This window comes from Colius striatus, chromosome W, assembly GCF_028858725.1.
Source record: "Colius striatus isolate bColStr4 chromosome W, bColStr4.1.hap1, whole genome shotgun sequence".
Classification (NCBI taxonomy): Eukaryota; Metazoa; Chordata; class Aves; order Coliiformes; family Coliidae; genus Colius; species Colius striatus.
This window is the reverse complement of record NC_084789.1, coordinates 42,215,611-42,230,472: the sequence shown is the minus strand read 5'-3', so window position 1 is coordinate 42,230,472 and position 14,862 is coordinate 42,215,611. Positions and strand designations below refer to the sequence as shown.

At 43.7% G+C, this 14,862-nt stretch overlaps 1 protein-coding gene across 1 annotated transcript in view; it reads right to left on the bottom strand.

Annotated features, from left to right (window-relative positions):
• Positions 1-1,582: 1,582 nt before the first annotated feature.
• Positions 1,583-14,862, bottom strand: part of LOC133628594 (M1-specific T cell receptor alpha chain-like) — a 50,088-nt gene continuing 36,808 nt past the window's right edge. Inside the window, exons 3-7 of the mRNA XM_062016981.1 lie at positions 13,303-13,378; positions 4,747-5,007; positions 4,247-4,294; positions 2,977-3,082; positions 1,583-2,478 (exon numbers count right to left, since the gene is read on the bottom strand). Of these exons, the coding sequence (XP_061872965.1) occupies positions 2,448-2,478; positions 2,977-3,082; positions 4,247-4,294; positions 4,747-5,007; positions 13,303-13,378 (522 nt within the window). The 3' untranslated portion in view covers positions 1,583-2,447. The remainder of the gene's footprint in view (positions 2,479-2,976; positions 3,083-4,246; positions 4,295-4,746; positions 5,008-13,302; positions 13,379-14,862) is intronic.

The following is a 14,862-nucleotide window of genomic DNA, read 5'->3' as shown; positions in this document are numbered from 1 at the left end:
AAGTGGGTTCCGTGGTAAGCTGTGGAGGAGCATCAAAAGGTGACCCAGATCTCGATTGTGGTGTCATGGAACTGATGGTGCGTCCCCTTCCTTGCCTGAGCTATGAGACCCCTTCCACATCCTGCCCTACTGTGTTATTTCCTGCCTTTGCTCTGCACTGTGGTTTTTCTTTCTCAAAATAAACAAGGAAGCACAAAGTGGTGATGAGAGTGAAGGGCACATTGTGGTGATGGGAGAATGAAAGCCCAGTATCTGAAAGTATCTTTGAACTAGAGCTACAACTTCAGTGTTTTGTGTGTCGCACGCAAACATATCACTTTAGTCAAAACATTGAACTTTATCTGTACACTTATCCCCTCAACTCAGCAAATCTTATCACTGGGGTTGCTTAGCCTGGAAGAGAAGAAATTGTGATGTGGAAACAGAGGTAGCACACTGTCTTGCCTCCTTGCCCATACAGCTGGGAGTGAGTGTGAATCCAACAGAAAAAATTAAGATGGATATTAATTTTAAAACAGGGTGCTGAAGGTAAATGAGCATGGCAACTGTTCTTCCACATCACTGAAGTCGGTTGGAAATCTCTGAAATGCAGTGACTTGCTTTGTAATCCAAATCTGGTTTAGGCAGCTTCATCAAGCTGCTTCCCTGTGACATGGCAGATCTCAGTGTAAGCAAAACACAAGCTCCACGAGCTGCCTGGAACCTAGCACAAGCTGTCTACAGCTGGAGAAAAATGAGAGTGACCTCTGTGTCAAGCAAGAGACAAGTGAATGAGACCCTGAACATCTGTGCTATAAAATAATCAGGTTAATAGACCCATAAAGCTTCAAGTTGCTCCTTGGCAGCAGAGGTCAGTAACACTGTCACCCATGGCAGCACACTAGGGAATGTTTCTTGTGCTGCTGCTCAGTGCCATAGAGTCAGACCCTGTGGCAGGGATGCTGGCATGGTCTGCACACAGGGGCCCTCTCCCACATGAAGCACCAAGGCTTTTGGCTAAAAGCATTTCAAGCTTGAGTCTTTCCCAACTCAAGAGTTCTAGGAATGGCCATGAATCCATCAGGATGAGAAATAACCCGTAAGGGGAAACCATCCAGTCTGGTGAGGTCATCCAGTCTGACACCTGAGGCACTGGTGTAAGGCTCAAGCAAGGTTCAAGCTTTGCAGGGAGGGTGTCTTTCTTCGAGAGCACCCTTCTCATTTCTCCCTCAAGGGGAATCTCTGGTGCTTCAGAAGATGGAGAAATCATAGAAATCATAGAATGGTAGGAGTTGGAAGGGACCTTCAGAGATCATCCAGTTCAACCCTGCAGAAGCAGGGCCAAAAGGAGAAAATTTCCTTTCCAGCTTTGCCAGTGACAGACTGAACCTGGAGGCACAGGCCAGTTGGCTGCTGTCATAATACACAGCAGGTACCTTGTTCTCCTGCGACGCTTGGGTGTTGGGATATTCAGAGGCAGGACCCTTCAGGTGCCTCTGTTCCCCATAGCAGTAGACATCCATCTTCAGGAACCCAGGCACTTACTGCTCTTCTCACTGTGAACCAGATGTATTTTACTGTTTTATAAAAGACAAGTTTCCTCTTTTTTATCAGGAATCATTGTTTAATAGTGGCCAAAGACCCAAAGAAATGCCAAGATATCAGTGTTGTTGCCAGTCCCATTCAAGAGTTAGCAGCATGCAAGTGTCAGGTGCAAGTAGCACACACGGGGACAGGGGAATATTTCAGTATTATTTTATGCACTGATTTTAAAAAGAAATTGGGAGATCTAACATTGTTAGAACTGAGCAAAAAGAAGTGATTTGTATTTTGACTAATTGCAAAGCCAAATCTTAAGCTGGTTTAAACTCAGAAAATGTTAAGGCCAGACTGACTTTAATAAAAATACTGGAAGACTTTCTTCTGTGTTAATGAGAAGGTCGCTGAATTCAGGACTTCTTTTAGAAGGGAAAAAAAGAAGAGATAGCTTGCTCTGATTTAGCAAAAGGTAGCAAGACATGATGCCCAGCACCCTGAGTAAGTTCATCAGGGAAATAGAATGCCCTCCCACAGACACCGAGATGTGCATACCTAAAAGCTTCCAAATATGAACAAATCACACTGATATTTCACTTGCGGGTTTCAACAAACAACACTGCCTCAAGCAGAAATTGTGTGTCATTTTAATGCAAGCAATAGTGGCGTTTGGCAATTTGTAGCAAAGTATGGCTCGTGCAAAAAAACAGGCACTGTCATGCTAAATGAATCAGGCGTATAGGTTGGAAGAACCATGAAAGTTTTAAGTGTATTTTTAAGTATCTATGTAACAATGCAAATAAAGCAATTCAGACTAACTGCTGGCATAAAACACAGAAAGAGCAAGTGATATCCCTTGCAGCAGGAATGCCTGTGTTCCCTCTTGCACATGATGCTCTGCTAAAGAGTCCTCAGCAGATTTTTTTGGCACTTCAAGACTGCAGCATCTGGTAACTTTCATTTCTATTCAAAAAAAAAAAAAAAAAAAAAAGGGAGATGTTGAATTGTTATTTGGAACACAGTCACAGCTGCTCAATTGTAGACCTGAAGTGTCCAGGCAATAGAAAGAGGAGAGAGAGATGCTGGGCAAAAACTAATAGATCAAGTCTGAGATCTTAAAAGTCAATAAGCATCAAACTTTCTCAGCTGGGGACTGGTCAGGAGAGGAACTTGATGGATAAACACACAGACAAGGGAAGGATGGATGTAGATATACAAGGGAGAGATGTCTAGAAAGAATTTAAAAAAAAACAACTTAATTTGCATGTAGACAAGGAATAGTAAATAGATTGGAGGAGTGGCCAAAAACAATGATGTGGCCAAAGGAACAGAGAGATTTTAGACAAACGTTATATGGACAGATTGAACAAACAGTAATTACAGAGAGAGGGAACAGATATAGCTAATGAGTGATGCAGAAGTTTTCTGTCAGAGGCCTTACCACCTCCCATGCATACTCACTTTTTTTTCCACATGAGCATTGTCATCACCACATTAAAAATTATTACTTTCATTAAAATGATTTTCAGGCACAGCTGTGATAATGACAGCATGTTCAGGTTTTCATCTGTAAAGGTAATAGAGAACAAAAGTCACAAGAGCACTGAGACATTCTCACTTCCAAATAGACCCAAAACCAACTGTTAATGAAGTCTGTGAGATTGAGTTAGCAGGTAGGGCAGCTAATGAGACAGTGGGCAGGACCGTTTCACTGAGAAACTCATTTCTTCCAGTTGATGTTCAAGGGTTGAGTTTTCATTCGATAACAATTATCCAATATATGTCTGACAATCTTCTAGCTACTTTTAAATACAGTGTATCCTGAACCCAGGATGCTGGAGGTGTCTCTCCTTCCTCTCTCTAGAATTCTTTAATATAGGCAGAGGGAAAACAAGTTACATTTTATAGAAAGAACACAAAGTCTATTTGGATTTTGTAGTAATCTTAACTTAGAAACCATTTTCATTTGAAATGGATACATCTGTATTGGGGAAGCAGGGAGCTGTCATCAAAAAGTCATATTATGTTTAACTTTGAAAATCTGTCTCTGAAATGACTGATCAAATCAGTCAAGTTTACTGAAGACAGTTTTTCTGAGATGGTGTTTTGGAAACACCTGTTTAACTCTAATTTTCAGCAAGGCTGCATGTTTGCCAAAGTGCAGATACCCTGCAAACACGGCAAGTGCAGAGGCGGGCTCAGCTCCTTTGAATGAGCAGGAGCTGCAGCTGCTTGGGCTCCAGCACTGGCTGGTGTACTCCCACAGCCCTGAGCTGCAGCAAAGCTTACTCAGATGCACTGTATCTTTAGTGCAACCCTGCTTCTGAGCACAGAAACCACCAGCTTATCTTTTGGATCACTAGGTGTTTGTGCACACAGAAATGAAAAACAGCCCTTTTGAAGTCTGAAATGTGGACAAACATCCAGTAAGGGTGACTCATATGAGTATCTTAAATCATCATGTGATGGGGAGTAGTTATTTCACTGCTCCAAACAAGAGCATGTAGGCACTGTCTACACTGGTCACATAAAATTATCAGCTTAGATATAGAAGACTGCATCAACCCAATGACTTTCAGCCCTGATGCTTAAAGCCTCTGGGCCCTCTGGAAACCTCCAGCCTGAGCTTCTTTTTCCATCAGGAATTCTGTTGTTGGAACTTTAGCAAAAACTTGGGAAGATACTTCCTTTAATCAGGCCAAGCTTCACTCCCAATATGCTGTGTACATACCTGTCCTGAAGTGTAGAGACATCCCTGTAATACAGACAAGGCTGGCACCTGCAGATAGTAACAATAAACCTAATTAACAGAAATGTACTACTTCAGAAATTCACCAAGATCTCTACTTATAAGGGCTGGATTAGAGTTTCTGGCCAGTAAACCCTCCCATAAATACTCATTCTCTGCTGTTTTCAGGACAAGCATAAAATATGAATTGACTAAACTGTAGCGTCACCATGGAAAAAGAAATTTCAAGATTTATATCCCCCACAGTGTGATCTTAAGGTCTCTCTGCTGTGACTGCACCAGTTTACTGACCCTTGATCACGTTTCCATCAAGTAGGAAGGCAAAAGAAAACGGAGGCAACAAGGCAACGTTACTCTGGAGTCTGGGAGCATAATTTATCATGCCTTGTAGGGTTGGGAGATGTGAACAAATCCTACTTATTCTAAATGAACAGAGAACAGAGTACCTCTAGCCCTCTAAAATCATCCAACAACGCCATTACCACTTTCAGGATCCTCGCCTTGCAGCTTTTCAAAGCTTGTGAGACTTGCACTACATTGCATTTCATCTTTCTTGGCCCAGTAGGTTGATAGATAGCTTGCTTCTTGCTCATTGTCTGGTGTTGTCACCTCCACAATAGCATTTGTCTGCTTATCTGAGTCAAAGACAATCTCTCCAGGAGCGTAATCTGTGATAAGGCACATTTCCAATTCCTCATCATCTTCAGAGACCAGCCTGTAGGCTGAAGGAGATGGAGTAACATCTGTAAATAAAAAAGAGAGACATTAGATAAGAGTGGACAGTCATAGCTCCGTCTGTCTCAATATGCAGGTGCTTAGGTATAGCAGTTTTTCTGTTATTCCAGCAGGAAGTTGCCTCATCACAAGGATCTTGTACTAAGACAACTTTAGAGAACCAAGGCATCCAAAGCAGACAGTGCTGGAACTACGTGACATGTTGACTTATGTTTTGTGGGAGACACAGAGAGTGGTCAGGCAGGATCCCTAGAACATCTCAAAAGATACTCAATGTCAGCATCCACACCCTAGATGTCATTCCTCTGTAACCACTCATTCAACTCTGCCTGTCAGCCTGGGCTTCGTTTTGGATCTTGGCCTGGGTGCTCAGGAATGTGCTCAACAGGCTGGGGAGCACTCTCTTCTTGCTTCACTGCTACAAGATGCGTCTGGAGAGAACTGAGGACACTCTCTTTTCTGCAAATTGTGTAGTCAAATCCACCGCTGACACTCAAAATCCCAGTTCCTCTGCCTGTTCTGAGGATCAGCAAAATAACTGCCGAGTCAAATCCACATTTATCCCCATTCCAGATAATTGTGTTTCTATGGGAGAAAGGTAGGAAACACACTGCAAAGTAGGAATACACAGTTGCATTCAAGAAATGAAGATTAAATAGATTACTGTTTCATTATGTTCCACCACCTCACAGAGCAATTTAAGATTTTTTTAACCAAATTTCACCCCTTCATAGGGGTTCAGAGAACTAAAAGCTGCAGATATAAAACACCTGGGGTTTATTTCTGTTTTCTTGCTTCAAATTCTGCTAGCAAGGCAGTCACATGAGGATTTTCTACACATAAAAATGCTACCTGTGGTTAAACTATTTTTTTTTTGATGTTTATCTGTGTAAGCTTGTGCTCTAAGCACACATTTCATATTTTCCAGCTCCTGAAGCCTGATTCTTTGAATTAATCTTTTCATACGTAATGGTAAACTGTTACGGGCATTGCAGTACTCTCATAATGACCAGATGAAATATCACTAAACATACATTGTAGCCCAGATGCAGATCTGGGGCTCTCTGGCTGCGTTTTCCACTGGACTTCACAATTGCTGGTTTGAACTGGAGCTTTGGTTCAACATTTCTGAACTGGCAAAGTGTTATTGTGTAGGATTGAGAGTTTAGATTAATATTTGCTTTGTTCCTATTCTTGCACCACACTGATAAAAATTGTAGAAACACTGAAGACAACTTAGCTCCCAGATGAAGGAGTTTTAGTTTCTTCCTATGGGGGAAGTTTGGACTAAATCTTGTCTTTTAGAAGCTCTCCCAAAATCTTATGCAAATGTAGAACTGTAGTTCTAGCACTGAGATAATCTGTCCAATTGCTAATTGTCAGCACCTTAGAGAAACTGCTCTTTTCCTATTTATTAGTATGATCTCAGAAAATACTAATCCATAATGCCTAATGATTCGTTCTCTGGCCCTTCTGGATGTCAGTTCATCTTCTCCAGCTTTGCCCTGGCTTTGATAAGAGTCTCTTTCCCAACAATGAAGATATGATCTGATGTGTGTTCTGACTCCCTTGACCCCATTCCCCATACTCCTAGTTTTTGGAAATAGGTTCCAGGGATTGTTTCTGAGAGGGGAAGACGAGAGCAGATAAAAGGCTTGATGGTAGATCTCTGTGTAAAGAACAAATGAACTAGGGTATATCAGTGTCATGGAGTACATGGACATGAAAGAGAGGAGGAGGAATTGATCAAGCTGTTCTGCTTCTCATAGTGAGTACTATGCTTTCTGAAGAGCTACATATCTACCTCTCTCCCAATCAGGGTGTTTTTCTCCTTTTCAATCTGTGCAATGCCTTTATCTTGAGCAGAAAAAAAATAAGTCTGTTTGGTTTTTTGCAGGCAGCTTCAGCAGCAGCTGCTTTGCACAACACTAATTTCTCACTCTTGCTCAGAGTAGTGGTCTGGTACTGGAGTCTTTCCTGATAAGCTCCTTTGCACATTTACATACTGTTATGAAAGTCTGCAGATAGCAGCCTTGGTAAAATACCAGCTATGATAACCACAGCACTGTGACCTATGTTTCCTGTTATTCTGTCTTAATGAGCTGGTGGTGCTGTATTGATATTTAGAATGTGTATTTGCAGGAGAGATTGAGAAGTAAAAATATGATACTGTCTACCCTGATCAATTTCATTTCTACTGAAGGATATCTTCAAGGTGGAAGAATAGGAGCTATTGGATGCTATTGCTGACCAGACTACAGAGAAAGCCATTTCTAGAGGTTGATTTCAGAGAGGGTACAGCAGAAGCCTGTTCTAACAGACCTGTGCCTTTTTCCCCCTCCACAAGACAATGTACAGTAGAAATTCTGAACTAGTTTAACACAGTTTATATTATACAGAATGCTGTCCAAAGCAAACTCTTCCAACCTCTGGTCAGACTGGAATTAGTGTAATAGAGGTATTCAATCCTCTTGCCATTCTTCAGCCTGAGACATTATGTTATCATATAATCATAATGGTTGGAAAAGACCTTTAAGATCAATGAGTCCAACCACTCACCTCACACTGCCAAGCCCATCACTAAACTAAACCATATCCCTAAACCATATTCCACAGCTCGAGTCAGTCTGAAGCTAGTGCTCAACTCAGAGGAAATGCAAACCCCCCACACACTCACACAGGCTAATCTTGACCCCATGGAAGCAACTCTGTTGACCTAACAAGAACTTTAGTGATGATTACTGGCTGTCCTGCAATGGAAGTTCCAAAAGGTCTACCACAGGTCTTTTGTGAAATCTACCAGCCCTGCATGAGTGCCGGAATGTCTAGAGCAAGACTAGATGTCCACATCTAGTACCTGAACCCTTTTCCAGACCTCCAGTGCTCCTGTCTGGAGATGCTCAGATAAAAGAAGCCAGGTCCTACTCCAGGATCGGCCAAGTTATCTAAAGGACAAAGTTTCCGTGCAGAGACTTGGTGTTTGCAAACATGAGTATGCTGCTTCACTTACGGGGTTCAGGCATAATTCTGGTCACCATCCCAAAAAAGTGTTTGTCATTGCCTCTGTAATTACACTTAGAAAACTCAAACTACCAAATGCATCCGAGATCTTTCTCACAAACATTTAAAGGGGAAGATTTCCAGCTGAACCAAAACTCCTAACTAACTTCCTTCTAACAAAGGAAAATACCCAGTATGTGAGGAGAAATCAAGTATCCAATGGACTAAATAGTTGTCTAGTACCAAAACAAAAACAATTCCTTCCAAATACAGTTTTTTCTAGTTCCTGACTGCTATGGAGTGGGAACTTTAGCTTTGGATTTTAAAAACAAAAAAGCATGACTTACTCTTCTAGGCTGAGTTAGAAATTCTAATCTCTAAGCCGTTACTCACAGTAACCTCTAGATAGTCTTTTGAAGATGCAAAAATCAAGTCTGAAACCTCTCATAGCCAGAAACTACAAAAGTGCTACACTCTTGTATCTTATACTCAGCTGTGTGTGAACTGCTTTTAGCATTGTTTGTGCCACTGCACCATTCCATGGCTATTGAAGTTGTGTGGACGATAGCATCTCCTCTAGCTGTTCCTGCCTGCAGTGGGTAACTGCCACACCATAGACAAGCATTCTCCGAACTCCAAGACAGCATCTGTATTTCAACTGAGTTTTGGTCTAGAGAGACAAAAATGAAGTTGGAACACGCTTCCATGGAAGTCCCTAGTCCATCTACCCAATGAACAAATGAGTTGCCAGTCTGGGGTTAATATGAAACAAAAAGCTCAAACTTACTTGGAGTAACAAGAAGTTGAGTTCCAGTTCCAAATGTGAGTTCCCCATATCCCTGATTATCACACTGGTGTCAACCTCTACAAAAAGGTAGACAGGTTTTCTCAGTGCACACTGAGAACCAGATCACAGACATTCCAGAGTAGAATGATGAAACAAGGGAACAACAATGAAACACACTGGTTTAAGTCATAATTGAAGTACCAAAGAAATCTACTAGAAAACTGCAGAAACAGGGAGATCAAATGTTGACATGTTCATCCATTCACTGTTCACAATCATGTTTTACACCTTCTGGGGTAGTACTAGGAACAGTCTGCTTTTCTGTCTGTAACATCATCCAGAATCCTTGTTCACTGTGCCATGAGTTGGGGCCATCCCTGAATGTTTCACCGTTTACCACCCACTTGGCTTGATGACCAGAAAGGTTCCTTTTCCTAATGTCAGCTTGTGCCCTCCTCTACCCCATAATTCACACAGCCCAGGAAAACTTCGCAAGAACCCCTTTGACCTCAGTTACAGGTTTCAGTAGCACATTGTGACTCTATCTGGATCTTAAAGCTTCACAGGCAAAGAGAATCCAACTCTATTCAAGGTTTATTCCTTCAGGATTCCTGTACTGTTACTTAGCTATGCAATAGCAGGACTAAGCATTAAGCACAGCCTTGCAGCTGCAACAGCTCAGCAAATCTGGATTTGAGTCCCAGTTGTGAACAGAATCCACTTGCAATACTTGTGGATAATGCAGTATCTGTACATCAGACAAACCAATACTAATATTACAAAGGCTATAAATACTCTGTTCCTTGGTGGGATTGTGCTACAAGCAAAGACCAGCTAAAAATGATGATAATCACCATCAGTGCATGTTTTCTAAGTCAGGGAATCATAGAATGATTTGGATCGGGAGGGATTTTTAAAGACCATCTAGTGCAACTCCTCAGTAGTAAGTAGGGACATCTTCATGTCGATCATATTTCTCAGAGTCCTGTCCAACCTTGGCCTTGAATGTGCCCAGGGACAAGGCATCTACAAACTCTCCGGACAACCAGTTCCAGTGCTTCACTGCCCTCATTGTAAAAAGCTTCTTTCTTGAATCTAGTCTGATTATGCTCCCTTTTAGTTTAAAACCATTACCCTTTGTACTGTCACTAGAGACCCTACTAAAAAGTCTGTCCACGTCTTTCTCATAGCTTCCTTTAAGTATTGGAAGGCTGCAATAAGGTCTCCCCGGAACCTTCTCCAGGTTAAACAACTCCAACTCTCTCAGCCTTTCCATCCTTCTGGTCAATTTTTAATAAGTGCCACTCCATCCTCTTCATTCACAGCTTTTAAATACTTGTTCCACAGAAATGCTCCAAGCTTGTAAAATTACATCACTGCTCTGTGGACCATCTCTCCTGTTCTACAACATCCAGCAGATTCTACAGCAACCCAGAGAGCACTCTGATTGCTTTTGGGCAGCAGCTGCTTCTCAACTGCCTTTTACTACTCTCTCAGCAAACATTCACCTTGGCTTTGAGGGGGCTGAATCTTTCCACCAAAGAACTCAGTGGCCCAAACCTCACAAAACTTACTTGGTTTGACCACAAGCCTGGTTCCAGGTCCAAACGTCAGCTGGTTGATATTCACAGACACAGTGGTTTTTGCCATAGCAAAAACCTTTGTGCATTGCTGGGCACCCCAATCCCCCTGAATAACATTCCTCGGTGAAATCCCACCCTTGCCCACACACCCACTCACAGTGCATGGCATCCTCCCTCCATGTCCACTGCTGCTGCTCCTTCCTCCCTGCACCAGAAAGAAGAGCCACAGGGCAATTCCCTTTCCACCTCCACCTTTCACAAATTCAGACCAGCTCCACTCACTGAAGACCATTAGATTTTTGTCACATCTCTCCTCCTCTAGCTCCCTTACTTGCTTTGACTTTTCGCTTTCTTCCTTTCCCCAGGATTGACACTTTTCTGGTGTACATTGGTTAAATAGCAAGCCTAACACTCCTTTCCAGGGAATACTAAAATGGTCCCAAATTGTTCCATAGGGCCACTATATGGTTATTTCTGAAGCTACAGCATAATACTGTCTACACTCAGTGCACTTTGATTCAGAGAACAAACAGCTCACCTGGGGTAACAAGAAGTTTGGTTCCACTCCCCATTATGAGTTTTCCCCATTCTCCAGTATCATCAGTGTGTGACAGGTCTTTACAAAATGGGCTCTTCATTCTGACACCCCAATGGGTGTTAGAGGGCTTGGGTATATTAAATCACGGATCTGACAGTCATCCAGATTTCCAGACCAAATATGTTTTTCACATTCAAATGCATGAGAATAACTAGATTTGATTACAGTCAGCTCAGGTATCAGAGGTAGGAAGATCTTACGCCTTAGCACGGAACACTTTATGATCTCTGCTCCAAAGCATTTTTGCAATGCAATGTCAAAAAGGGATGGGAATAGCAACATGAACCCAGTCTAGGGTCACAGTAAACAATGAAGTCCACTTTCCTATCAGTCCAGATTTCCATCTACAAGTGGGTATTTTCACAATTGAAGAAGTATTACAATATTTAAATGCTTGCTATGCACTTCAGCTAGACAATCCCTTTTTTTGTCAAGTCACAGCACAGCCTTAGGACATTACTGCTGTGTGAGATTACAACATACAGGCATTAACCCACCTAATCATCTGGATGGTGGCTTTGGTCTTCTTAGGCTTTTGACAAAGGACACACAAGAAAGCTGCACACTCACTGGGCTGGATGGACAGTCTGGTCCCAGAGCCAAACGTCAACTGGTTGTAGCCAATGCCAACATCACACAGCATTTCCTTCCGTAACAAAAAGCCCAGCAAGCCCCTTCAGAAGCCGCATCTCTCCCCAAGACTTTGACTAGCCACGTCCTGGCTTGGAGGGACACCACAACACTGACAGTGCTTCCCACTGCAGAACAAACCCTGCTGGCATCCTCTGCCATAGGACAGCCTCCTACAGGGAAGCTGGGACTTTTGGGACAAGATGTGTGGCCACTCTGTCCATCCCAGTCAAAATAAGAGCAATAAAGGCTGGTTTGGATCAAGTTGGCACATTCCCTTAAAGCAAAGCCCATCACCACATATGGTCACACAGAAATGACCAAACACCCAGCCACGCTGCTGCTCTCCAGCACCCCAGGAAAGACCCCAAATCAAGCAGAAAGCACAGGAGCTGGGTTGGACTTACGTGGACTGACAGTGAGTCTTGTTCCAGAGCCAAAGACAGGTGCATATGCACTGGCTCCTACATTCACACAGCATTTTCTCTTTTAACAAAAACCTTCCCAAACCCTCAGCAAAGATGGACACCCACATCCCAACCAGATATTATTGACTGTCACTCACAGTCAGCTGTATGCTGAAGGGAAGACCCCCCATGATCTGTCTGTGGGATTCTGTTGGACCTATGGGTACAAACCCTATGTTGAAGGACTGTAGCCTCTGCCCTGGGTCACACCAGAGGGGATTTCATGTCACTTCAACGTCTCAGAGGCTCCCCTTCATCATCTGCCTTGAATGACACAGTGCCCACATTCTCCCTCCCCTATGAAAGGTGACCTGGATATGGTAAGAACATCTACAAAGTGGTGCTGGACACTCAGGGACTTTTGGCAAAGGACGTAGGAAAACTGCACACTCACTGGGCTGGATGGAAAGTCTGGTCACCAAGCTAAAGAGTGTCCAGCACACCTGCACGTTTCAGAGAAGTGTTTCCCTGTGCCTTTCCTGATTTTTAAGACCCACGAGTGACAACTCCCACCCACGGTAACGCTTGTCCAGAATCAGGAAGACTATGCATCTGAAAAGCCTGCTGACGTGCACAGAACCCGTGGAAGTTCATCAGGTGTGGGTGTCTGTGGGTTTCAAAGGCTGATGTGAGACCATCACACCTCAATGTCAGACCAGCCACTGATTAAAGACAGGAATAACTGGAGTCTTGACATGGAGTTGCCTGGAAGAAAACAAGGAATGTCTGTGTTTGACTGTTCAGTTCCAAGATTTCCGAGCTAAACAGTAAGGAAGAAGAGAAAAGTGAAGCAGTCCCAGTTTCCAGGGCAATTGGCTACTTACAGGCTGCCAACTGAATGCACAGTTCCCTTTCCAAAAGTGACCTTCTTCACCTCATACACATTCTGACACATGTAACGACAAAAATGTCCCACTCAGCCCTGCCAATGGCCTTGTGAAACACACTTAGGCAAAGCTCTCTGGTGCAACAGGCTCAAAGGCAGTGCTGCTGCCCAGGATGTGGGGAAATCTGTCCCTGAAACTGTTTCAGATAGAGCTTCTCACCCAAGTAGACTTTCTGCATGTTCACCATCTCAGAAACTCCCCTGACGCATCACATTGTCTGCACTGAATGAAAAAGCTTTTGTCTTCCATTCCTATCTGTAACATGACCCAGATACAAAATCTCTAACAGGGCACAAGGGTGGACACTTAAGGACTTTTGACAAAGGACATACAAGAAAGTTGCAGACTCACTGGGCTGGATGGACAGTCTGGTCCCGGAGCCAAACGTCAGCTTGCCATAGCCAGCACCAGTGTCACACAGCGTTTCCTCCCATAACAAAAAGCCCAGCAAGCCCCTTCAGAAGCAGCACCTCTCCCCAAACCTCTGCCCAGCCATGACAAGGCTCAGGAAACACAAATCCTCTGGGTCTTTGTCCTGAGCCTCTGATCTTTCCTTTTGGTTTTTATCTACCTAAAAGTAGAAATGCAGCAGGAGGAGACAGCATAAAGTGGAGAAGCAGGATAAAACGTACTTGGCAGAACACGTAGCTTCGTCCCTGAGCCAAACTGGAGATTTCCTGTGTAAACAGTCACACAGTGCCATATACTACTACAAGAACCTCAGGCTCAGCCCTGGGTCATCCTCTCCAGTCTCCTTTTGTCAGGAGGGGGACGAATCCCATGGACAGGAGACAGAATTTGCCTTGTGAACTGCAACACTGAGAGGAGCAAAGACAGCATCTCAGGGATGGCTTTCTCAGGCTGCTTGGAGAATACCAGCCACTCACTAGCACTGAGACTCTGCAGGACAGAGCAACAAAATAGCTTTGTCTTGGCTTCTTATGCAAAACAGGAAAAGCACACTCTGGCCATCAGTTTTCTAATTTATTCTGAACAGTCTGTGCTATGTTTCTCCTCAGTTCTCATTCGGTTTTCTTATTTAGCAACAGCATAAACTTTCTCTGAGAGCTCTGTTTACTTTTCCTCTCCTGTGTGCTTCTCCTGAGCCCTTGCTGGAGCACAGCTTTTGAGAAATTGCTGGGTGAGATTACAACACACAGACACTAACTTGTTTACTTGGCTGGACTGTGACTTTAGTCCCTGAGCCAAAGGTGACTTTGAGGCTACTGTCACATCAGCAGAGCACTTGACAGAAACCCAGAGGTTTAGCTCCCAGCAGGCTACACCACCAACTGGGCTGTACTGGCAGCCCCTTGTACAAACCAGACTGTACAAACCATTGTAAAAAAACATTTTGTGTACAAACCATTGCACAAAACAACATCTCTCGTCCGGCTCACTCCTGGACTAACAGCACCCCAGGGCACTCTGTCCATAGCAGGTTTCTCTAAATAGCAAAAGTCTTCCACCTGAAAACACTTCCAGGTACAAGAGCATCGTGAAATAGTGCCTGTGATCCCCTTCCCATCTGTAACATGAGCCACAAAACATGAACATGTACAGGGAGCTCCAGTTAATGTGGGCTTTTGAAAAACAAGAGACAGGAAAGCTGCACACTCACTGGGCTGGACAGACAGTCTGGTCCCGGAGCCAAATGTCGGCTTGCCATAGCTTGTGCTATAATCACACAGCATTTCCTTCCATAACAAAAAGCCCAGCAAGCCCCTTCAGAAGCAGCACCTCTCCCCAAGCCTCTGCCCAGTCATGACAAGGCTAGGAAGGGCAGCAGAAGGGTGATTGTGCTTCCCACAACAGCACAAAGCCAATGGGATCCAGTGCCATAGGACAGTCTCCCCACAGGGCAGTTAGGACACCTGGGGGCAGCTGTGGGGGCACTTTGTCCATCCCAGG